General features: G+C 37.2%; 1 protein-coding gene across 5 annotated transcripts in view; it reads right to left on the minus strand.

Moving 5' to 3' along the window:
- Positions 1–498: 498 nt before the first annotated feature.
- The window catches only part of LOC126297523 (CTTNBP2 N-terminal-like protein), a 214,163-nt gene continuing 187,184 nt past the window's right edge, over positions 499–27,477 (minus strand). For all 5 annotated transcript variants that reach the window (XM_049988422.1, XM_049988419.1, XM_049988427.1 and 2 more), the window contains one exon: positions 499–2,649. In XM_049988422.1, coding sequence (XP_049844379.1) covers positions 2,635–2,649 — 15 coding nt within the window. In that variant the 3' untranslated portion in view covers positions 499–2,634. The remainder of the gene's footprint in view (positions 2,650–27,477) is intronic.

Consider the following 27,477-nt stretch of genomic DNA (forward strand, 5'->3'; position numbering starts at 1 on the left):
CTTTTCATTATTCCGTTGTAGCAAAGGATTAAAACATTATTCTAATTAGCATACATGTAGCAGACATGAAAAAGAATATATGTTATCAAACACATGAATGTCCCCCCCCCCCCCCCCCCCCACACACACACACACAAGTAAGATATTTTTAAAATGATGGTTACATGTTTGTACTTTTGTTTGGAGGAAAAGTGTTTTTCTGATTACTGTTGAATATTTTTCTTTTTTTTTTTACAGTGAGAACTTGGCCAAAATTTCAGTATTTTTTTATCTACAGTGGAGAACAGTTCATGTATACCATACAAGTATGCAAATACAGAAAATAATAGCTAGAACTCTTAAAAAGAAGTTCAAAATAATTTGTATACAAATCATAAAAATTGTTCTCAGTAAAAACAGAGCTTGATGTTACTTTTTATTTTTTGTGTTTTCCCAAAAGTATCTCTAATGGTAGTTTCACTTCCTTTAAATCACCCCATACAAAAAAAATCCACCAAATGCTTCTCATTTTTATTTTCTTTCTTACTTTATAGTTTCTGGTTACATTTTCGACTCTCCCTAGTACAAACACTTTTTCTTCAAAAATACTTAAGTTGATCCATACACACTTATGACAGCATAAGCTACGCCACTTTGTCGTCCAGTCAGTTATGAAATTTCAGTTACGTCAGTGCTACTACTCTTACTATTGTTACTTTTTGAATCTATGCAGCATTTACACTGCACGTAAGAAATTGAAAACAACACACAAAACTGATAAAAGTTATGTATTTTCAATGTTTCTACATTATCTGGGAAAAAAGGTTGAAGGATCAAACAAACATGTACCTCAACCACTACACAGTGGTCATGTACATAGATATACCAAAAACCATCCTCCAAAGAGTCAACATTGCACAATGACTGGCTTCTTCCCTTTTCCATTGTCTCATTCTATATACACACAAGTACTATAATGTATAAGCAGAAAATTTCACTAGTCTTGTATGCTAAACAGTTGGATCAGCAGATGACTATATTAGTCTTAGCCTTGGACTTAAAAATCTTATCACTACATTGTACAGGCATATATTACAAAGCTTAAAGACATTACAATGCACCTGTGTTGTTTATTGCTATTTCACAGAGAAATAATTAGCAGATTTAGAAGTATGAGAATATTTCACCAGTCATTGTAACCATTCTATTCTTTATAAAGTGAGATGACATGAAATGTTCTCCCAGTATTCATGTTTGTACTTTATTTCACTATGGTTAAAAATAATTTTGAGATCAATTAATCAAAACAGTATACATTTTATACTACTGTTTATTCTTTTTCTTCATGTGTTTTTTCACATGTACAGCTTCAACTGTAGAAAGAATATTCAAAGTGGCAAAATACATAAGAAAAACAATTTCAGGAATGTTTGTAACAGATCAAGTCTCTTTGCGTATACTGTGAGTTTGCCACTATATGGACCTTCAAAGCATTGTTGTTTAACCAGACAGTTATCAGTTATGCTATGGCTTGCTTGTCCAGCAAGAGGTTAAAATATGGATGATAAAGTATACAAAATTTATTTCTATAATACCAAAGGATGTAACATACTGTGAGTTGCTTATAGAGCACAGGGTTAGAATATGGATAATAATGTACACAAAATGTATTTTTATGATACCAAAGGATGCAAGATAACTCAGATGAATGCTAATAGTAACACAACAAAAGAAAAAAAGCCACGAAACACCTCCTTACAGACACACGTATACATCCATAAAGAGTTAAGAGTATCATTATCATGATATTTGTTCATAATTAGTGACATACAATGCACATAAATGATCATTGCCTATGAGGAATATCATTTATTACTGTAATCTTCTGCCTAACTTTTCTAAAAATAATAAAATGTCTGCCTTTGTACCTTGGAATGACATTGGGAAGTAGGCTGTTTAGTTCTACACAGTTCATAAACCTCTCAGTGGATGCATTACACTTTTGACTATTTCATGTAGCCACTAATACCAAACAAATTTTAAGGAAGAATACTTCAGTTTCAAGCCCAACATACAGTAAAGCTATTCATATGTACATATTGTATCATTACAGAATCTTCACACAAGACCTGTGTGTGACCCACTAGTGCTGAAGGCTTTATACCACAGTCAGATTTGGTGGCTATTTCATTTCCAATACAAATTATTATTGTGAATAGACTTTTACTGCAGTTGAACTATTTTTATCCTTCAACACCCTTCACTACTTGGAAACTGCACACTAAGAGATGGCGTTATGTAAGAGTTAAAGTACATGCTCTCAATAACGGGCACTGTGTTTCTTTCTGAGGAGTCTTGATTAAGTTCTAATGTTTCATGCAGATGGACATAGCTATAAGCCTACCCAACTGTGCATAAATACATGGTTATATTCTCTTTTTTTTCTTTTCTTTGTTTTTTGGGCTGGAATATAGTGGATGTTACATGCACATATAAAGTAGCTGGGGATGTTCCAATCACATGTTGTTCTGATGTGTCTCAATTCAAGAAAAGTGAAACGCATACTGTTTTATTTTAGCATTTCACTGCACATAAAAACAGCAGTGCTGTTCTCACACACAGATTAGTAGCCAGAATAATGAACAATTCTTGCAGCTATGTCATCGGGACCTGTAACAGAAAGTATATCTTTAATTCAACAAGTAAAAGTAAAAAATGAGAGTGATAACCTATGCTCATAACCTAAAGCTGTGTACTTACCAACAGCAGAAATTGGGAGAACTGATACTTGAGTTTGCAGTAATGCTAAATGCTTCAAGACAAATCTTGAGTGTCTGAATGACGTTTTGAGTAACTAAAGGATCAAGGAATTGAAGGAAATGTAGAAACAATGCAGAAAAATAGATACCACATAGAATAACAGACCCAGATATAACTGCTTGAATCTTACTGCCTATTTGCAACTAGTACCTTAATCTGAAACTTGATTGTAAACTTATGTCAAATTTTTACACTTACACCTCTAGACTATTTATCACTCTACTTTCAATGAACCTTTATTTCAAAAAGCTCAAGATGCATCTCCAGCAGTTTAGCATTGATGCCTACCTTGCCACAGTTTTTCCAATTCCTGTTGCAGTAGAGAAAATTTTCTTTTTTTCTCAAATTGAGAGACTGTAGTAAAAATAAAGGCTACATGCAGTTAGCTAGAAAAGTCAATGTAATATCATGGTGCATTATAAGAACATCATTCTTCAGTTACTAATTTGGCAAGAGAATCATTACTAAGCAATGACATTCATGTCCAGGAACCAGTATGACAACATAATTTAATAATAAACATAATGGCAAAATTCTCATGTTGCCCCTCGAAAAACCAGCTTACTGATTGTTTCTCTGAAAGTTTTGTCCCCTGATAACAATTTAAAAAAGTTAATTTTTTGTTAGTTTAACTACTATTCTGTATTTTATTTTGACTTTTGGAGATGAGTAGCTAACTCAGCCACATTTCTACACTATGACAATGGTTCTTTGCAAGAGTGGTGTGCCTAGTATTTATATCAGTCTTTGGTGGCACAATAATTGCAAGGAAGAGTTAAAAGAAACCATACACACATTTCCATACATAGATAATAGAAAATATGGCCTAATTTGAATATAAATTTGAAGAGAGTTGTCTGAAAAGCCATCTTCCACAATTTTTATGAAATATAACCACTATTAGGCTTTGTATGTCCAGTGAAGGTGAGACAGTTTCTTCAGGAAATAAGACTTTAAATGAGGATGAAAAAAATACTGAGTCTTACAATCTTTATGAAGAGTAAACAAAAATGGGAATACAAAGATATGAAAAAAATCTTGATTGCAAGGCTGTTGTCAGAGTGTCTCAAAATTAGAATTCCACAAAAACTAAGATCATAGGTAGAGGCACACTGGCCCTGGATCAAATCCATCTCACAGATTAACAAAGGGGGCAGGTATACTGGCCAGTCTGGATGTAGTTTCTAGGCAGTTTCCGACATGAAACTAGGTATATAATGAGCTGGTTCCCACCTCAGATAAACAATGAGCAAACACTTGGCAACACAATGTCACATTTGACCATGCGATTACACTAGACACACACAGAAGAGGTACATGGATTCCTTCCTAAAGAGAGCTAGCAGAAGCTTTAAATGTCTTTGAGAGTGATGATCCCACTGTAACAATAGCCTAGATATGTGTATGTTTGGTTCTCCACAGATCTGGAACTGTATGGATAAAGGGCACCAGACAGGAAGGAGGGGAGGGAGAATTAATTCTCGAGTGAATTCCTGTTTTTGCTGCATTGGGAGTCACTTAGTTCTCTGCTTTAACAGCAATGGAAAACATATATCAGTTTTGCAGGAACCATTTAGTTCTCTGACATATCCTCAAGAGTATAAGTAAAATGTTTTATTTTTATATGGCATCTATTTCTGTCCACAACATTTGGTTTTTACACAAAATAGGCATTTAAGTTTTATGGCTTTAGCTTAATGTAGTACACATACCAAAACAACATCATGATAAGAAGCACGTTCTATTAGAAAATGTTGATTGCATAGAAACCTACTGTAGTGAGTTAGATATTAACATTCTGTTTTCTCAAAACCTTTGTAATTCACAGCAAAAATCCTCACTTTGAACTCATGCAAATATCTCTGGAAGAACTACAAAATTATTCCCTTTCACAACTCCCACTTAACCAGTTTGCCTCATGTGCTGTGTGCTAAGCAAGACATCTGTGAACATACATGATGCTCAAATTTTGTAGGAAATTTATGGTAACATGTAAATACTTTTGGATTAAAAGTGCCCAAAGCCCAAAAAGTAGGCTAGGCTTACAATGCCAGTGGTGCATTTCATCAGGTCGATTAGGTTGTGGTGGGGCTAGTGTCAGGTCAGGGGGGGTAAAGTAGAGAGAGATGGGAGGCAAGAAGAGGGATTGGAAGTGGGTACCTTTCTAGCCTCACAGAACTTCCTAACCCTAGTCTAGCTCAGGTTCACTGTTGGTATTTTAATCATCTGAACTCAGAGCCATGACATCCTGCTCTCATTCCTTCACAACCTCAACACCTTCTCTCTCATCTGCTTCACTTTCACAAATGTTGACTGCCACCTCCCTGATGACTCCATCCACACCTCTGTCCACATCAAACCCACCAATCACTAACAGTACTCACATTTTGAAAGCTGACATCCCTTCCACAACAAAAAATCACTCCCATACAGCTTGACCACCTGTAGGTGACATATCTGCAGTATCGAGAACTCCCTTACCCCATATACTGAAGGTCTCCTGAATTCCTTCACAGGCAGGCTCTACCCCACAAACCAAGTCCACAAATAAATTTCCCATGCCATATCGTCACACTCCCCAAACCTCTCACCACCCCCAAGGATCATCTAGTACTGTGTCCTCATACATTCTTGGTCAGGGCTTTGATTACACTGTTCTACAAAAAAAAACCTTTTTTTCTATTTCTGATAAAAATATTGTGATCCTAGTTGTATTTTGAGTGCTGAATTGAAAACTGTTTTTGGTTTTTTTCTGTCAGGGATAGTTTATGAGTAATCGCAATTTTATTTCTCTTTTCAGTTTCTGATATAGTGAAGCAAACGTGAGGTGAAATTCAACAAACAAATGCACATCTTTATGATGTTATAAGTTAATCACATTAATGGAGGGTGGGATCTAACATATAACACCGTAACCTTTGTGTATACACTTTGAAGCATTTATTTGGCACGAGAAATTACAGAAAATTGACAAACAATGACCCACTGCCTTGTAATGCACATCACTTTTTTCCCTTTTGTTGTGAATCTTTCTTCTCTCGAATGATATTCCAGCAATAATCTGATAACATAGAAGGTACCCACTTCCCTTCATAGCACCTTTCTATGGTAGAAATGTCTTTATGGAATCTTTCCCCATGTTCATCCGATACGTCACTACAACTCTCTGTGAAGTAGTCCAGATGAGAGTCCACCATATGTACCTTCAGAGACATATTGTACCCCAAATCCTGATATGCTTTGATCATATCCTTCACCATTGCTTTGTAGTTAGTAGCTGTTCTTCTTCTGAGGAAGTTTTCCAACACCATCTTGAAACAGTCCCATGCGGTTTTTTCTTTATCAGTTAAACATGCTTCAAAATTTGCAGCTTTCTGTAGCCCCCTGATTTGTGGGCCCACAAATACACCTTCCTTTATTTTTGCAGCTGAAAGACGGGGGAATTTGATAGCTAGATATGCAAACCCACAGCCTGTTGGATCCATTGTCTTCACGAATTGTTTCATCAGGCCAAGTTTGATGTGAAGCAGTGGAACTAGTATATATTCAGGAGCTACCAGACTTTCACGTTGTACATTCTTTTCGCTAACTTTCCATCTTCGCCTAGGCCATTTTTTTTTTTTTTTCACGTAGTGAGAATTTTGGTCTCAACTATCCCACTCGCAAAGAAAACAGGCATACTTTGTGTAGCCTTGTTGCATTCCCAGAACCATAGCAATTACCTTGAAATCTGCACATATTTTCCATTTGTGTTCATTGTATTTTAATGAATTTAGCATCCTTTGTATGAATTCGTAATTCTCTTTTCTCAAACTAGCGTAAGCTACTAAACAGAGGGCATTTTATTTCCGTTATGGAGCAAAACACCCTTCAGACTTGTTTTCGATGCATCTATGAAAAGTCTCCACTCCTGTGAAATATAAGTTCAGCACTTGCATCAGGCCACCAATGTCGTTGCAAAATGTCAGTGCTTTGTCAGTTGAAAAATAAGAAATAAAGGCATGTTCTCTGTGCCTGAACACACTGATTTTAGTACTTTGGTGCAGTAGATTATACTCTTGTAATCTTGAACCAAGCAGCTGCGCCTTTTGTTTACTTAGTCCTACATCACATACTAAATCATTTAAATCTGCCTGTGTTAACAAATGTGGTGATGACTCACTTATGCAGTGATATAAAGAATCATCATCTGTGATTTCTTCAGTACTACTTATTTCACTGTCACGCGGAATTAGGCCTCGAGCTCCTGAAGGTACTGGAAGGTTGTCAGAATGCTGCACTGGCATTCTTGCTGAAGGCAGATCTGGGTAAACAATGTGCCTCTTCAACTTTTTGTTTGTAAAACCCTAAATTTTTGTTAGGCAGAAATAAAAATCAGTAACATGGTCCTTAGGGTCTCTCCACACCATGGGAACAGCAAACAACGCCACATTCTCTTTACCTTTCCACCACTGAATTAGTTTGCAGTAACATGTAGCACAACAGAAATGTGGTGCCCATTCTTTATCTTGGTCTCCTACCTCTACTCCAAAGTAATGTTTGTTTGCTTTCTTTATGACTGAAGAAATTTTCTTCCTATTTTTGGCAAAAGTGAACTTCCCACAGATGTGGCAGAAGTTGTCCGACTTATATCGACATCCATGACGACGTGGCATTACTGCAAATGTAAAAATACCACTTTGGTAATACACCCGTATTAAATTAATAGTAGGGAACTAGAGGAACGCCGATGTGTAAAAACAAGCAGTTGTTTTAACTTCAGCACCAGGCTCAATCAGTTTACACACAGGAACTAAAAAATTCAACAGTGCTCAGAAATATGACAGACAGTTACTTGTCAGCCAAAATACCCACTCGTTAAGACTGACACAAATTGCAGCTAACACAACTGCTGTAAACTCGACACACCTGCCCCTAGGAGGCGTGAAGCTTTACTGCCAAGGCAGCAACCGGCTGTCGCCGTTTGAGTTAATGAGATGTCTCAGGTGGTCTTAATGACATAGGTGTGGTGGGGGATAACCTAATGATGTCTGATTCTTCCCACCTGCTGTTGCACAAGAAATTATCATGATCTATCACTAGTGGATGCGGCAGCATACCAGTATTTCTCTATAACGTCTGTGTGTTTGCCATGAATTGTGAATATACATATATATACATATTACATAAAAAGTATCCCTGACAACAATATTTTGTTTACATATTTGAATTTCCCATGGTAAAATGGTCTAGAAGTCCATACTTTAATATCAGAAATAGAACCCATGTCGAACAGTGTTATCTCTCATCATGCCCTCAAATGAGGGACATCCTACCCAAGATCCTTCCAACACCTTCTAAATTGGTGTTCCATCAGCCACCCATCATATATCTGTGGAAGACGAAGCTGCGGCACCTGCCCAATCCACACACTCTCCTGTCACAAGCTTTTCCTACCCCATAAGAGGTCACACCATTTGTGAAATCTCATATAACAACTCTGTGGCAAACACTGCACAGCTTTTTATGTTGGTATGACTACCAATCAGCTGTTCACCACGATGAATGGCTACTGCCAAACTAGCCCAAGGAAAAAGTTGAGCAGCTGGTGGCACAACATGAAAGTGAGCATAAGATGCTCAATTTCAACGAGTGCTTCACAACCTGAGCTGTCTGGATCCTTCCCTCCACCAAAAGCTTCTCTGAACTGCACAGATGGGAGTTATTCTTGCAATAAATCCATGCTTCCATATTTGTCTTGGCCTCAGTCTCCAATAATCTGCGTCCCCACACCCTCCACCCAAGTTATCTCTTCCTGTCCTGTCAGCCCCTGCTAAATTCTCCAAATCAAACAAAGTCAAGCATTCACCTTCCCTACTTCCAACTTGATATTCTAATTCCATTTCATATCACTTTGTGACATTACACTTAGATATTCAATCATTGTGACTGTGTCAAGCTGCACCTTAATAATTCTATACTCAAATGGTACAGGATTGTTTTTCTCACTCAGCTGCATTAACTTATATTTTTCTACATTCAGAGCAAGCTACTGTTCATCAGGCCAAGTAGAAATTTTGTCTAAGTCATCGTGTATACTCCTACAGTCACTCATCTATGACAACCTCCCATACACCACAGTGTCATCAGCAGACAGCTGTAAATTTCTGCACACGTTGCCTGTCAGGTCATTTATCTATATAGAGAATAAAAGTTGTCCTATGACACTTCCCTGTCGCATTCCAGACTATACCTTGTCTCTGATGAACACTCACCATGGAGGACAATGTACTGGGAGTGCTAGTTCTGCAAGGTTCGCAGGAGAGCTTCGGTAAGGTCTGGAAGGTAGGAGACGAGGTACTGGCAGAAGTAAAGCTGTGAGAATAGGGTGGGAGTTGTGCTTGGGTAGTTCAGTTGGTAGAGCACTTGCCCATGTAAGGCAAAGGTCCTGAGTTCAAGTCTCGGTCCGGTGCACAGTTTTAATCTGCCAGGAAGTTTCATCCCTACCCTTATATAGAACTGAACTTGTGATCTACAGGGTAGGAGTCTAATGCTCTACCCACCAGCCCACTGTGACTACATTTACATTGATTGAATAACAAAAAAGCTTCCACTTGCTTGAAAGTAAATGACATCCCACAAAGAAATGGTCTGCTTCCTGGTTTATGTTCTGATTCTGTATGAACACATGCATACATGGTGAGGCAGCTAAGTCATAACACCCCTTGTATCCCCCCAACTGTAATAGATATAGATACAAAGATGCCATTTGGACAGTGAATTGCAGGGACAGAGGCTACTTGAATACATCACTTTTTTTATTACAGAGATATGAGGCCATCTTTGGTCATTTTTTAAATGGATCCCTATGTTAAATTTTAGCGTAACATGATGGGCTTAAAAAGACGGTTTCAAATATGTGTATACCATAATATTTAGGCAAATAGTTTTTGAGACGAAGATATATTCTTGTATCATGTTTGTCATTCGAAGCAGCATTGTCCAATGTGACCTTTCCTGTTGTGTAGAGTACATGGTAAACGTTACGAGTCCATCCATTTATGTGACCATTTACCCAACAATAGTAATACATACTGTGATATTCTGCACAAAAATTAACTGATGATGTCGCGCAAATATTATTCAGTTATTTGACAACTGTTATACCAAAATAGTAGACAACATACAGTATTAAAATACTACAAGATGTTAATGCATTTTAAGTAACAGAAATACAAATGTAAATGAGGAAGCCCTTATTGATCACAATTATTTCATAAATATTTGTTTTCTATTTGAAAATATTTACGATTAATCACAATAAAAAGCTGAAACACACAAAGATGCAAAATACATACTGTACATGATACAAACATTTACTGAAGCATGTGCTCATAATGCTTCCCCTCTGCTGCAATGCACATTTGTAGTCGCCATTTGAATGATCTCTGAAGGGCATCACATGTAATATCAGCCCACATTTCGATGATATGTTGCTTTATATCATCTGGTGTAGTTGGTATTTGAGCATACACTTTGTGTTTGATTGCTCCCCACAGAAAAAAAAATTGAGAGGGGTCAAATCAGGAGACGAGAATGGCCACTTCACTTCAGCATGTCTTCCTATCCAACAATCCAGGAACTTTTCATTTAACAGTGACCAGGATAGCCGTCATATTGGAACCACATGCACTGACACGTAGTTAGTGGTATGTCTTCCAGCAAAATGGACAGAATGTTTCACAAAAGCTGTGCATACTTATAGCCATTTAGTATACCCAGAATGATATACGGCCCCACAATGGCATTTCCAACAATGCCGCACCACATGTTAACACTTCATGGTTGCTGATGCTGTACCTGTTGAAGCCGATGAGAGTTCTCTATTGACCAATAATGCATATTATTCAAATTCACATTACTGTGGTTGGTGAAAGTTGCTAAAGCACCCATTGAAAAAACGTTGGATCATCTTGTAAGCTCTGCAGAGCAATGCTAGACTGCCCTCTTCATGTACCTCGCCAGTTGTAGTTTTCTGCCTTGTCCTCAGCATGGCATTCCATGATCCCAATTCAAGTAGTTTCTTGCAAATACGTGCAAGAAGCTGGCATGTAGGACACTCACGATCAAGATACAGCTCTCCATATCGCTTTAGTGCATTTCTTCTGCTTTCACCATACACTAGAATCATATCTAACTTTTCTTCATTGGTGTACATGTTTGCTCCAAGAAACTGTGATGGAAATGTGATGTCTGATTACCCCAGTAGCACATTTATAGCCTTCTCTCCAGCTACCTCGTGTGTCACCTTGCGACATTATCGGGAAGCAGGAATACAATGGCCTTCCTGTTAAGATCCTCAGTGGTCAACAGGAAAGGTCGAATAGGATTATGCTGCTAAGAAGGACGAGTGCAATCCGTGAACATATATGTGTCTCAAAAACTATTCACCTGAATATTATGATATACACACATTTGAAACCGTCTTTTTAAGCCCATCATGGTACGCTAAAATTTAACATAGGGTTCCATTTAAAAAAAGAAAAACAAAGATGGGCACATACCTCTGTAATAAAAAATAGCACAAACATGAAATGTGATGTATTCAAGTAGCCCCTGTCCCTGCAATTCACTGTCCAAATGGCATCTTTGTATCTATTACGGTTGGGGAGATACAAGGGGTGTTATGACTTGGCTGCCTCACCCTGTATATTCTTTTTCAAAATTTCACAACCTATGCTAGCAAATTATTTCTCCAAATAATCACACTTGCATCACAATACTGCTTTATCTTCTTCAATTACAAATGCAAAATCCAATTTCCAGTACTAATTTCCACAGTTTTCAATAGTAATCTTATTTGTTTGAGCAAAAGTACTGTCAAAATGTGTCTGAAGGAAGATGTAGTTTTTCAGCCTCATGACATTATCACACAGATTTCTCCAAATAATCACACTTGCATCACAATACTGCTTTATCTTCTTCAATTACAAATGCAAAATCCAATTTCCAGTACTAATTTCCACAGTTTTCAATAGTAATCTTATTTGTTTGAGCAAAAGTACTGTCAAAATGTGTCTGAAGGAAGATGTAGTTTTTCAGCCTCATGACATTATCACACAGATTTATCACATTCAGCAAGAAATAATTTTGGTTTATATTTTCACTTAATGAAACAAAATGATTGTATGGCAGTGATTGCCAGGAGTCCCCACTATGGAATGTTTGGCTACCGATTTGCAAGTCTGTTCAGTTGACACCATACTGGGTGACTTGAGTGTCAATAATGATGAAATGATGATAACAACGAAACACCCAGTTCCTGAATTGAGAAAATCTTTGACCTTGTTGGGAATTTAACGTGGGCCTGCTACATGGTAGTCAGACGGAATAACCACTCTGCTAATAGGGTGGACTTCACTTAATGAATATCCAATGAAATAAATTATAAATTATATGACTCTAATGTAACCACAAAAATGTGCAAGTAAAGCTAATAAAATGTGATGCACTATAGTCAGTGACCTTTCATGGGGCTCTGGTTTTCGAAAATCAAGAATCCACTAACTTCTTTGTTTTGCTGTCTGTTCTGTTTTATGAATTAATTTTACTAAGAACAAGAATTTCATAAATATTTTAAAGATGCTGGATACTAACTTTACTTTGGCTTTTTATGACCAAACTGTACAATTTTCCTCTTTTTCCTATCCTGAAATATTGCTTAAATTTTTTCTACTAGACAATGTACTCAAGTTTTCATATAGTAAAATCATACTGTAAAATTTATTGATGTTACCATACAGTCAAATCAGTCACAACATTCAAACTAGTAGAGAAAAATACACACTTCAAAAATTGCAAGAGAAGGCAGCATATATTGAAAAGGCCAGTAGATGCAGAGAGACATCAACTGCAATCCTTCATGGTTCAACTGAGCTTACAAATTCATAACTGTATTTTAAGGAGTACACAGGAGCAGATATAGGTTCAGTTTGTAATTTAATAATAATGAGGAGTGGGCTGAAGTTTAAGAGAAACACCAAGGTGATCAACATACAATGAAGTGGAATACTAAGGAAATGTGGACTGATGATATGTTTTCAATGTTTCCTGAGGCTGTGGAATGAACAACACAGTAGGTGATTAAGAGAAGAAGTTGTGGAAATCTCTGAAAAGGGTTATCACTGAAGTTGGACAGATAAATATAGATATAAAAAAGTAACTGTGAAGAAATTGGACATGCTAGGAGACATGTTTCAATTGATCGACGAAGGAAATACAAAAACTCCACAAGAAGAATGGAATACATAAATACATCTCATTTAGAAATGAAATCATGAGGAAGTGGAAGGAAGTTAACATGAAATGGTAACAGGAAATATGTCATTTGGACAAATTCATTATGAAGAAAAGTCAAAACAACTGCCAGAGAATGTAAAAGCAAATGTGTTGACATTATGAGTACAAGAGGAATTCCACTGTCAAATACAAAGGGGAGAGGGGACAGATAAAAAGGGCAGATAGCAGACCTCTACTAGGGCGCAAGGACTCACTGACAGCATGGTAGAAGATGAAATGGGTTACAATTTGGAGGACATAGGGGTTTTAGTATTAGAGTCAGAGTCTGACTGACCTTTTGGAATACATGTGAGTGAACAATGCAAAAGCAGTAGTTAACATTCCTATGGAAACCAAACAGTAAACCAAGTTGGTGGCAGATATAGACCATCAGAGTTTTGGAAGAATATCATCCACACAATTCTAGATATATGACAGGCACATAAATGTGGCAGTTATTGCATAGTGAGCTACATTCCTATGGAATTTATAAAATCATTGGGGGAAGTGGAAACCAAACAATTAATTAAAGTGGTGGTAGATACAGACCATCAGAGTTTTGGAAGGATACCATCCACACAATCCCAGATATACAATAGGCAGATAAATGTGGTAATTATTGCAAAGTCAGCTGGATGGTTCATGTATCTAAGTTGCTGATGAGGACAATACACAAAAGAATGGAAAATACAATTAGGATCTGTTAAATGTCAAACAGTTTGGCCTTAAACTTGATAAATGCACTAGAAAGGCAGTTATGATGTTACATGTAATGGAAGAAAACGTAAAGAAAAATCAAGGTACTTTTATATGATTTGTTGACCTAGAAAAACAGATTGACTATGGAAAAGGAACACACGATGTTCAAAATCCTCTGAACAATAGTTATAAATTGCAGAACAATGTTTGTAATACACAATATGTATAAGAACAAACAGGAAACAATGAGAATGGAAGACCCTACAGTTCAAAGCATATATAGAAGAAGTGTGAACTACATACATGGAAGGTTATGAAGTGTGATTAAAATTAAGAGGAGGAAATGTCAATAATAAGATTCACTGTTGATATTACAATCATCTGGGAAAGTGGAGAAGAATTAAAAGACATGTTGAATGGAAAGAACATTTCTTTGAGTACAGAATATGGATTGATAACAAACCTTCTGGCCAGGAAAGTAGTGCATGATGGATGAAGTGAGGAAGGAAGATGAAAGAAGTAGAGTTGCACAGGAAATGAGAGCATTCCTTTCAACTAAATCTATTAGTATCAGATTTAAGAAATAAATTTCTGAGAATGTATGTTTGATGCACAACACTGTATGCACAAGAATCATTGGTTGGGTAAAAACCAGAAAGGAAAAGAATTTAAAGCATTTGCGATTTGGTGTTAGAGAAGAAGGCTGAAAATTTAGAGGACTGTAAAGATAAGAAATAAGTAGGATTTTTAAAATTTGATGAGGAAAGGAATAGATGGAAAATACAAACTAGAAGAATGGATAAGATACATTAAGACATCAGGGAAGAGATTTCACGGCTTCACAGCAAACATGCTCAGCGAGCAGATGGTGAGTGCAAGTTTGTGAGCAGTGTGCACTGCACCCCATCCATGACCACAGGGAATAGGATGGTGACTTATGTAAACAAACAAATCAATTGTGAGGCAAATGCCTGGAGAATCTAGAGTGGCTGTATGTTGCTCATCAAACTGCAGATACTTCAAGTTACATATCACCACAAATTTGGTTCTTGAAGATTTATTTTCTGATTCAGTTGTGCTATGAATCCTGATTTGTTTCCTAACATGACTGATCATCTGTAGACATATAAACTAATAAAGTCCTTGACAAACTCATATTTTCTTCACTTTTCTTTTACACTGGTAAGAGTGTCACATCCGGCTACTTGCCTGTGATATCTACACAGTCACATAGCACTAAAGGATATGCAACAAAATCTTTACAAAGATTTTGCAAGGTGACTCTGAACATTGTCCTGCATACTATTTGGGATGCAGGATTCTCACATTTTGATAACGGCACAATGTGAAACTTCACCTGAAGTGGACATGAATACTCAGCTGCAATTACCAAGTATTCTTTTATTAAATAACCAACTGTGAAAGGGCATAAAATCTTTACTAAAGGTAGTGCAATTTTGTAGCTCATCAAAATGGCAGACTCATTTGATTTTTCTCTCTATTCTTCCTCCACTTCAAGAGTTTCCTTTTAAATTTTAAAACCTCTTGTACACCTTCAGATCATTCACATTTTCTGTTCCCATATTTCCTGATGTGGTGAGACATGTAGTGTGCTTTTAAATTCAACTTCCTGAAAGTATTCAGCACCTTACAATACACTAAGCATTTTGCAAAGCCATCTTTTTGTGTAAAATGGTATGATTCCTCACATTGCAGACTGAAGTGCAAAGACATTGTCTCACCACTGCTGCTATCGCATGGCACCGCTGTCAAAACTGATCCTTCCCTACTTCACAGTAGGTGCTTCTCATGTATCGTCATGACCACATGATGGGCAAGCGTTTCCCTCTCTTCCCACCATGCCACAACTGCCCTGCCTGTGAGAAACAGCCTGAGCAGGCACAAATGTTCACAGTCAAAATCAGTGAGGTGTTAAGCCTTGTGCTAGGGGGAGCTACAGATGGCCAGATTTGTAGGAAAGGACACACTAGAATATGTACGACAAATAATTGAGGATGTTGTGTGTATGTGATACTCTGAGGTGAAGATATTGGCATAGGAGAGGGAATTGTAATGGGTCACATCAAGCCAATTACTATGCTGCTAGAAGGACAAGAAGAAGAAGAAGGTGATAGAGGAGTAGGAGGAGGAGTATATGGAGGCATACAAGGAAAACTGAAGAAGTGTTAATGACAGCACATCTTTTCTAACATGCTATACAAATTTAGTACCTTTCCACTTTTTTAGTAAAAAAACTCATCTGTATAGAATAGCACAGACAATGCACAGAAGACTTAAATCAAGATAGCTAGAGACAGGAGTTTCAAATTTAGTTATCTTGATCACACATGGTTTCAATATTTTATCATTTTATCACTTAGTTCTGTTACTGTAATTAAAGCTACTATATTGAGGTAATGGTTCTACATCTTCAGTATTATTTATCCTATGCACATTCTTGGTCATGCAAGTAATGAACAGGGTTCTTTCGAAATGCTTCTTTTCCCTTCATTTGCAAACTCAAACAGAACATTACATTTACCAACCAATCATGACAGTCATTTATATTACACATCTACACAACTGACTAAAAATATGTAGGTCAAGGTAAATAAAAGCAAACTGCATTCACAGTATTTATTCCAAGAAAGTAAACAAGGGTTCCTAAATTGTTCCTCAAGCCTTACAGAATAAATTGGGGTTATAATCTGTTTGTGATTGGAGCAGTGGGCTAATATCTGTACGTACAGGGTTTGTCTCTCATGAAATTTGTCACAACAGTGTGCTCTGGTAACTGTGATTCCAGGATTAATATTTTACAGTTCCTCCCTCTCCTTTCTCTTCTCTTCTCTTCTCTCTCTCTCTCTCTCTCCCCCCGTGTGTGTGTGTGTGTGTGTGTGTGTGTGTGTGTGTGAGAGAGAGAGAGAGAGAGAGAGAGAGAGAGAGAGAGAGAGAGAGAGAGAGAGAGTGTGCATGTCCATGTGAACTTGTAGTATTTATATGCAGGTAGAATCTTTCAGGTTTGTCACAGACATGGCACAAACTGCTTCTCCCTAAAACATGTTAAAACGTGATACATGGCTTGTAATATTCTGTTCAATATGTACAGTACTTGAAAGATGCTCTCATAAATAATGTAAGCAATAGGGATTATTCTCAGTTCCTTTTCTAATTTAGGTAATACTGCAATATCAAAGAAACTTTTACAATATAGATTTTACTTACATTAATTTCATGTAAAACAAGGCACATGCCCAACAATAAATTGGAGAGTGTCTTTTTGTCCAAAAATAAATAACATAGTATGGACCGATGACCGTCACAGTCTGGTCCCTTTAACCCCCACAAACCAAATAACATAGTATTAACACAAGGCAGACGATAAAGATGTAAATGAACTCTGAAGCAACCAAAATAAACTGTACAGTATGATATGGATTGAATACGATAGAAGGGTTCAGCATCCCATCAATAACAGGGTCATTCCAAACAGGGCACAAGCTTAGACTGGACAGGTGAGGGACAGGAAATGTGTGTCCTCACTGAGATCAGCACCAAAACCAAAACAATGCTTTGCCAGTTATTGAATCAAGTAATGGAAAATCCAGGATGGACTGTAACAATATGATGAAAATAACAATATTATGAAAAGGAAGTTGCAGCATCTCCATTGTACAGTGAGTAGCAACTTTCCTTTTCATAATATTGTCACCAGTTATTGCAAATTCTAAGTGGAGCTGGAACAACTACATAAAACAATGAGAAAACAATAGTCCCCTGTTAGGTCTATCAGCAAAAAACCACTTTACAATAATGCATCTCACTTGACCTATGGAAAAAGAAATAGATTTAAAATATATGTTGGTATATATTCTTCCCTGCAAGTTCTATTGAGACCATGTGCCCTGTTCAGGTTCCCAGAATCCAGACTGTCAGACAACGAATAAATTAATCATCACACTACAAGATGTAAATAAAGCAAGGCACAAGATGAATCAGCTGTCACAGAACGCTGGAAACATTACCCAAGAATCAACTGAAATCCAGCACAAAGTAAATAGCAGAAATTTGGAATATGAAAACCCTAACCGAAGACAGGAAAATTCCATCCACCTGTGACCAACAAAACTCTATCACTTACACTCTTGGAACAATTACAAGTGTTTGCTGAGAATCAAACAGGTGAATACCGAGAGAACTCAAAAGCCAAACAGACCCAGATAATTGTCACATACTGTATGCTTACATCTAAAAAATTTGTGTCAGTCTTTTTAGACTATGAGTAAGCATATGACTTCATAGACCATGAGGTCTTGTTAAACGTGCTTAATGAATTAACAAAACTGCTGGCCATAATTAGAGCCATCCTGACAGTCAAGAAATCCAAGGTAAACTTCCTCGGATGTACCTCACTTTTTTTAACATGAAAGTAGGATTCCAAATAAGTTATGGTCTGACTCTGTTGCTTTTCAATTGAGTTCATCTGAACCTGGTGAGTGGAGCTAACATAAGACCATCTACAGTAAACAAGGTTTTCTGAGAACAGCAGCATATGTCATTACAGAACATTTCCAAAACCGGTAGTTTTGTATGTAATCAAAACCCTGTAATGGAGCAGTGGTAAAGGACTCTTTTGAGAGATGGAGAACAAAAAGTACAAAATCTTTATATGGATCACTGGTATTCAATTACAAGAACAGCATTCACAAAAAAGTCCAACAAAGAAGTTAACAATCAAGTTAAACAAAGCACAAAAGTTATCTGCATAAAAGAGCCAAAAGTCTATGATCACCTCAGATAAATGTTCAGAAACAAGCTAACCAAAAAGACTTTTGGTTTCTCAACACTGTGCCAAAACTCTCAATACCCTGGTTCACAAACACCAAAGATAATCTCCAAACATTATATATCAAAGCCTTTGACAGGAACCTATTCTGTAAAAAGATAGTGACAAATGGGATAAACTGAGACAAACAACCAAGAACAATTTTTTTTTCATTGAGGCTAACTTACACCATTCTAAGCCTTGTTAAATCTGGCAGGGAGCTTAGATTTCTTCCAATGCCCCAATTATTATATTCATTGTGAACAGTTTTCTTCTTCCACTCCTCTGACCAGAGGATGTAGTGTTCTGTTTCTGATTGTTCATCTCAATTCATACCATTTGTCACTATATTTTTTGCAGTCAAAACCAACTACAGTCTTAATTTGTAAAGTTTCAAGCTGTCTTTGCTGCTTGTTAATAAACTAGGACATTGCAGTTTTTGTACATAAATGCTTTCACTGGTTGAATTTATAAAAAAGTAAAGGATATAAATTGTTGTTTACAGCAGATTATCACAGGAAATCCAATTCTGGACTGAAAAACCATAAATTTAATTAAAAAACTATACAGTCATACTGAAGGAGCTGTACAGCTTCCTTTAGGCACAATGCCTATGCAATTGCCTTCCTAAAACATAGGAACCATGGAAAAATCCAATGACATTCTCCCTAATATTAGATTACTAACTACAAGTGACTCCTAGAAGCTGATCTTGAGCAGGAAATAATTTACATATATATAAAAAAAATGCATACAAAATATTCAAAACATATGCAAAACAACATATTTGCATATGAATACTCATACTCTTACACACACACACACACACACACACACACACACACACACACACACACACACACATCCTCCCTATGGGCCATTAGGCACATTTTCTGTGGTGTTTCAGCAGATATTTGCAATTTAGTTTTTGCTATGTGTAGCTGGAGTCAAAACCAAACCAAATCTTGCTCTTCACATCTTTCATATGATGCCCAGTGTCAACAAAAAGTGTCGGCCTGTTTCTCATTACAAACAAAATTCTTTTTAAAGTGGAATTTTACATGTCATTCAATAGAGCAGTCCTACAATATTAGTCTAGTGTGTTATTTTGTTTATAATATGTATTAACGGGAACAGTAAAACGCAAAGAATAATCAGCAGTTTAGCAGCGACTGAGCAACACTTCTGAGTGTCATTACGTCAGAGCGGGCAAGGGTGGTGTTGTTGCTGCTCATTATTCTCCATGTTTTACAGTCACACATTGACAAAAGGAATATCACATTAGACTAATTTGGGACAACTTTGTCAAATGGGCATGTAAAACTCCACATTAAAAATCATTTTATGATTTTGTTTGTAACAGAAAACAAACCAACACTTTCCATCAATGTTGGGCATTGTCTGAAAGATGTGATGAGCAGTATTTGTTTGGGCTGACTCCAACTACAAGTTACGAAACTGCAAATATCTGCTGAAACACATGAGAAAATGTGCCTAACGATTCTTAGGTGAGGGACCATACAGATAACAGTGTCCTAATGTAACCACCAAAACCAAGTTATTCAAATATCCTTTCTGATACACAAACTGAATATTTTAATGTGTTATACTGTATAAGACAGAAGAAATTTAACAATATATATTATAACTGAAACACTAAAATAAAATATGAAACATTGTCACAAAAAAGCCTCAAAAGAAGAGCATATGGGATGTTTACAATGTTATGTGCAATAAAGTGGTTAATACTGGTATTTATCCTTATGAGACTTGAAATATATACACAAAACACACAAAACAAAAATTAAGGCGCACAGAATGTGTCAAACTAAAGATGTTGCAGACAGGATGAAAGTGGTGAACTGTATACATCCACTTCAAAGGGTGATTGCCAAACAACAGATTTGAAATTAATGTGTACTAGGATGTAGAAGAATATAAAACTAAAGTAAAGTAGAGATCAAATCAAAAATTCTTTTGAATACTACAGTTACTCTTTGCTTTTCTCTGACCTGAGAACCATCTCACCCGGTTGTAAATTTGAATTACAAAACCTTAAGGGTGGGGGTGCGGGTGGAGGGGGGGGGGGGGGGAGGGAGAAGACAAGGGCAAGGGGTGCGGGGAAAAGGTGGCAAGCAAAGGGTGCCAGAGGGAAATCTTGTTAGTAAATTTTAAATTCTGTAAAGCAACAGTTTTCACTTGCTGTCAAAATTACAGAAGGAATATCCTCATGCAGATGTAGGGAAATGTAAGGTGCAGCAGAACAATGCTAAGAAACTTACAGGTAAGTCAGGAGAAAAGCAGAACAGGAAAAGAAGAGTTCTGCTGCTAGGTAGCAGTCACAGGATGGGTGTAGGCAACTACAGCAAAAATTTGGAGCAGAGTACCAGATCACAAGTTTTGTGAAACCAAGTGCTGGTATTACTCTGGAAGCCACAAACTTAGATCAAATGTGTAAGAATTTTGACAAAGAGGATTAAGTGTGGATAGTTGGGGGAGCTGGTAACAGCCTGGATAAAAACAGAAAGTACAGTATTAGGGGTGACCAGGACAAAATAGATGCAGCTACTGTGCACACAAATGTGGGTTTTGTGGCACTATGTGCTGAGTTAACTCTGCTGTAAATCGAGTAAACGTGCAGTTGAGAGAGTTCCTTCAGATGGATATACTTATCATGGTCTACACCTCAGTAGAAAGGGAGAGGCCAAATCAGAAGGTCTGTCAGCAGGAATCATAAGGGGGCCAACAACATGCAAAAACAAATCCCTGTGGTTACTGGGGTCAGATGAGACACTGACATTAAGTTAGAATTCAGGAAGATAGCATTAAAAGAAATTAGAGTGAGAGAGACTCACAATTCATCTTATAATAATAGAGGAAAAAGTGAAATACACTTGTTTCATCAGAATATAATGGAGGTAAAAAATAAAGCAAATGAGCTGTTAACTGGTTTGGAAGATCTTAGTAGTTGGAAAGAAACTGATATCATCTGTCTGTCTGAACAGTGTATAACCATAGGGACATAAAATCTTTATGTCATTGGTTACAAGTTAAATGCTTATTCATGTAGATCCAATATGGATAAAGGAGGCATTGTCACAGAAATAAAAAAGGGACAAAAATACAAGAGTGTAGAAACAAGTGAATTCTGTATAGATTAGGATATGGAAGCATGTGCTTGTGAATTAACAATGGAAAATGTAATATTTGTGACTGTTACAGTATATTTCTCCACTGGATAATTGAGATATTTTCATTAAAATGTTTGATGAATTATTGTGCTCTATGTTTGACAGAAGGAAGGTGTTATTAATTTGTGGTGGTTTAAATGTAAAAATCTTGAAATAATCTGAAAGAACAAATGATCTAGAGGTGCTTTTAGCCATTTATAAGTTGGTATCAGTCATAAATTTCCCTCCCCAAGTTGCTCACGACAGTAGCACTCTTACAGATAAGGTATACATTCAACAATCAGATGTTAAAGTGAAACATGCCTGTCCAGTGTTACCAGATTGTAAGATCACAAGCCACAGTTACTCACTTTATACAACTTAGCTACATGTATGGTTCGGAAACAATGTAAGAAAACAATGAGGCTGATTAATGCTGAAACAACTGTGAATTTTTTTTTTTTAAAAAAAAAGCTTAAAAGATGTTGATTGGAGTGAAGTTTATACTGAGTCTAAAGCTAACTCTAAATTTAAATTTTTAAAAATCAGTTCATGCCTATTTCTGAAAATCATTTTTCTTGAAAGAGGCAATCATCCAACTGATGCGCCAGGTTGAAGATACCTGTTTGGTAAAACACTGTGTCCTACTGCATGATGAAGTCTGTAACTGCCTGCTGCACATCCTTGTCTGACAGGAATCATTGAGCCTTCAAGGCCTTTTTTAAGGGACCAGAGGGATAATAATCACATGGCGAGAGATCAGGACTACAAGCCGGCTGCTCAAGTGTCTCCCACTTGCGTTGGCATAACTTCTGCATTATGGTATCTGTGACATGGGTACATGCATTATCATGAAGCAGTAGCACCCCTTTATGGAACTTGGAACATCATTATACAACAGAGGCTTTCAAAAGACGTGCTGTCCCATACCCATTCTTCATTATCTGATGGATATCTGCTGATGATTGTCCTTCAGCAGCCAAGAAAAGAATAACAGTGCATTGTCTTGTTTGGACACATGTGGTAATAACATTGCCATATCCCCCCCCAAGAACCATTGACCTTGCCGTTGGTGAGGAGGCTTACGTGCCTCAGCGATACAGATAGCTGTACCATAGGTGCAACCACAAAGGAGGGGTATCTGTTGAGAGGCCAGACAAACGTGTGGTTCCTGAAGAGGGGCAGCAGACTTTTCAGTAGTTGCAGGGGCAACAGTCTGGATGATTGACTAATCTGGCCTTGTAACACTAACCAAAACGGCCTTGCTGTGCTGGCACTGCGAACGGCTGAAAGCAAGGGGAAACTACAGCCGTAATTTTTCCCGAGGGCATGCAGCTTTACTGTATGGTTAAATGATGATGGCGTCCTCTTGGGTAAAATATTCCGGCAATAAAATAGTCCCCCATTCGGATTTCCTGGTGGGGACTACTCAGGAGGACGTTGTTATCAGGAGAAAGAAAACTGACATTCTACAGGTTGGAGCATGGAATGTCAGATCCCTTAATCGGGCAGGTAGGTTAGAAAATTTAAAAAGGGAAATGGATAGGTTAAAGTTAGATATAGCGGGAATTAGTGAAGTTCGGTGGCAAGAGGAACAAGACATTTGGTCAGGTGAATACAGGGTTATAAATACAAAATCAAATAGGGGTAATGCAGGAATAGGTTTAATAATGAATGAAAAAAATAGGAGTGCGGGTAAGCTACTACAAACAGCATAGTGAACGCATTATTGTGGCCAAGATAGACACGAAGCCCAATCCTACTACAGTAGTACAAGTTTATATGCCAACTAGCTCTGCACATGATGAAGAAATTGATGAAATGTGTGATGAGATAAAAGAAACTATTCAGGTAGTGAAGAGGGGCGAAAATTTAATAGTCATGGGTGACTGGAATTCGAGAGTAGGAAAAGGGAGAGAAGGAAACATAGTAGGTGAATATGGATTGGGAGAAAGAAATGAAAGAGGAAGCCATCTGGTAGAATATTGCACAGAGTAAAACTTAATCATAGCTAACACTTGGTTCAAGAATCATAAAAGAAGGTTGTACACATGGAAGAATCCTGGAAATACTACAAGGTATCAGATAGAGTATATAACGGTAAGACAGAGATTTAGGAACCAGGTTTTAAATTGTAAGACATTTCCAGGGGCAGATGTGGACTCTGACCACAATCTATTGGTTATGAACTGTAGATTAAAACTGAAGAAACTGCAAAAAGGTGGGAATTTAAGGAGATGGGCCCTGGATAAATTGAATAAACCAGAGGTTGTACAGAGTTTCAGGGAGACCATAAGGGAACAACTGACAGGAATGGGGGAAAGAAATACAGTAGAAGAAGAATGGGTAGCTTTGAGAGATGAAGTAGTGAAGGCAGCAGAGAATCTAGTAGGTAAAAAGACGAGGGCTAGTATAAATCATTGGGTAGCAGAAGAAATATTGAATTTAATTGATGAAAGGAGAAAATATAAAAATGCAGTAAATGAAGCAGGCAAAAAGGAATACACACGTCTCAAAAATGAGATTGACAGGAAGCGCAAAATGGCTAAGGCTTATCTCACTAGGGGTAAAATAGATCTACCTACAGGAAAATTAAAGAGACCTTTGGATAAAACAGAGCCACTTGTATGAATATCAAGAGCTCAGATGGAAACCCAGTTCTAAGCAAAGAAGGGAAAGCAGGAAGGTGGAAGGAGTATATAGAGAGTCTATACAAGGACGATGTACTTGAGGACAATATTATGGAAATGGAAGAGGATGTAGATGAAGATGAAATGGGAGATACGATACTGTGTGAGGAGTCTGACAGAGCACTGAAAGACCTGAGTCGAAACAAGGCCCCGGGAGTAGACAACATTCCATTAGAACTACTGACAGCTTTGGGAGAGCCACTCCTGACAAAACTCTACCATCTGGTGAGCAAGATGTATGAGACAGGCGAAATTCCCTCAGACTTGAAGAAGAATATAATAATTCCAATCCCAAACAAAGCAGGTGTTGACAGATGTGAAAATTACAGAACTATCAGTTCTATAAGTCTCAGCTGCAAAATATTAACACGAATTCTTTACAGATGAATGGAGAAACTGGTAGAAGCTGACCTCGAGGCAGATCAGTTTGGATTCCGCAGAAATATTGGAACACGTGAGGCAATACTGACCCTATGACTTATCTTAGAAGCTAGATTAAGGAAAGGCAAACCTACGTTTCTAGCATTTGTAGACTTAGAGAAAGCTTTTGACAATGTTGACTAGAATACTATCTTTCAAATTCTGAAGGTGGCAGGGGTAAAATACAGTGAGCGAAATGCTATTTACAATTTGTACAGAAACCAGATCGCAGTTATAAGACTTGAGGCACATGAAAGGGAAGCAGTGGTTGGGAAGAGAGCGAGACAGGGTTGTAGCCTATCCCCAATGTTATTCAATCTGTATATTGAGCAGGCAGTAAAGGAAACGAAAGAAAAATTCGGAGTAGGTATTAAAATCCATGGAGAAGAAATAAAAACTTTGAGGTTCGTCAATGACATTGTAATTCTGTCAGAGTCAGCAAAGGACTTAGAAGAGCAGTTGAACAGAATGGATAATGTCTTGAAAGGAGGATACAAGATGAACATCAACAAAAGCAAAACAAGGATAATGGAATGTAGTAGAATTAGGTCGGGTGATGCTGAGGGTATTAGATGAGGAAATGAGACACTTAAAGTAGTAAAGGAGTTTTGCTATTTGGGGAGCAAAATAACTGATGATGGTCGAAGTAGAGAGGATATAAAATGTAGATTGGCAATGGCAAGGAAAGCATTTCTGAAGAAGAGAAATTTGTTAACATCGAGTATAGATTTAAGTGTCAGGAAGTCATTTCTGAAAGTATTTGTATGGAGTGTAGCCATGTATGGAAGTGAAACATGGACGATAACTAGTTTGGACAAGAAGAGAATAGAAGCTTTTGAAAAGTGGTGCTACAGAAGAATGCTGAAGATTAGATGGGTAGATCATATAACTCATGAGGAGGTATTGAATACGACAGGGCAGAAGAGAAGTTTGTGGCACAACTTGACTAGAAGAAGGGATCGGTTGGTAGGACAAGCTCTGAGGCATCAAGGGATCACCAATTTAGTATTGGAGGGCAGTGTGGGGGGTAAAAATCATAGAGGGAGACCAAGAGATGAATACACTAAACAGATTCAGAACGATGTAGGTTGCAGTAGGTACTCGGACATGAAGAAGCTTGCAGAGGATAGAGTAGCATGGAGAGCTGCATCAAACCAGTCTCAGGACTGAAGACCACAACAACAATAACAACAACAACAGTCCACATTTACCACTTGCTTGTTGGAAGATACAAATTCCTCACTAATCCCTTGCCTACATGTCAGTGCTTGTATGTTGACATTGGAGTCATGCTGTGTTGTATATACATTGCAGCACCACCTTCAATTGGAACTTTTTAATTGCCCCTTACAGTATTTAAAAAAGAAGAAAATAATAGCACATCTTGTCAGAGATTGGATGTTCATATAATAAAATAAAATTAATATGAAATACTGTTAAAAAAAGACAAGGAAAGAACCCATAGAAGATAATATTATTTCTGTTAAACAGAATTAGAGCACTGTAACAGAAAGTTCAGGCATAGAAGATTTTTTTTCATAATTATTTTTTTAACAATAGATGAGAAAATTGGAGCAAATAGCTCAGAAGAGGAACCAAAACAGTTCAGTGAAGAAACAATACATAGGGCATTGTGTGAATTAAAAATTAGTCTCACATTCATATCTGAAAGAAGGAAGATCGTCATGACTCAAAAAAGTAAAAGGTCATTTGTGGTGGTTGATATCTCCAATAAGATGCTAAAAAGTTCTGGCCCTACAATAGTTAATATTATTAGTCACTTATGCAATGCATCATTAATGCTCTATACTTAAAGCTTGTTCCCCACAGATAAGTAGAATTCTCAGCCACGTATGTAATAGCTCTTTGGAGCAGGGTGTTTTCCCTGATAGACTGAAATATGCCATTGTAAAACCATTGCATAAAAAGGGGGATATGTCGGATGTCAACAACTACCGCCCAATCTCTCTTCTGACAGCTCTATCAAAAATTTTTGAGAAAGTAATGTATTCAAGAGTAGCCTCCCATATTTGTAAAAATAAAGTACTAACAAAATGTCAGTTTGGTTTTCAGAAAGGCTTTTCAACAGAAAATGCTATATATGCTTTCACTGATCAAATATTAAATGCTCTGAATAACCGGACATCACCCATTGGTATTTTTTGTGATCTCTCAAAGGCCTTTGATTGTGTAAATCATGGAATTCTTTTAGATAAGCTAAATCATTATGGTTTGAGTGGGGCAGTGCACAAATGGTTTAATTCATACTTAACTGGAAGAATGCAGAAAGTTGAAATAAGTGGTTCGTGTAATGTTAAAACAGCTGATTCCTCAAACTGGGGTGCTATCAAGCACGGGGTCCCACAGGGTTCGGTCTTAGGTCCTTTACTGTTCTTGATATACATTAATGACTTACCATTCCACATTGATGAAGATGCAAAGTTAGTTCTTTTTGCTGATGATACAAGTATAGTAATAACATCCAAAAACCAAGAACTAAGTGATGTAATTGTAAATGATGTTTTTCACAAAATTATTAAGTGGTTCTCAGCAAACG

Source organism: Schistocerca gregaria, chromosome X, assembly GCF_023897955.1.
Source record: "Schistocerca gregaria isolate iqSchGreg1 chromosome X, iqSchGreg1.2, whole genome shotgun sequence".
NCBI lineage: Eukaryota > Metazoa > Arthropoda > Insecta > Orthoptera > Acrididae > Schistocerca > Schistocerca gregaria.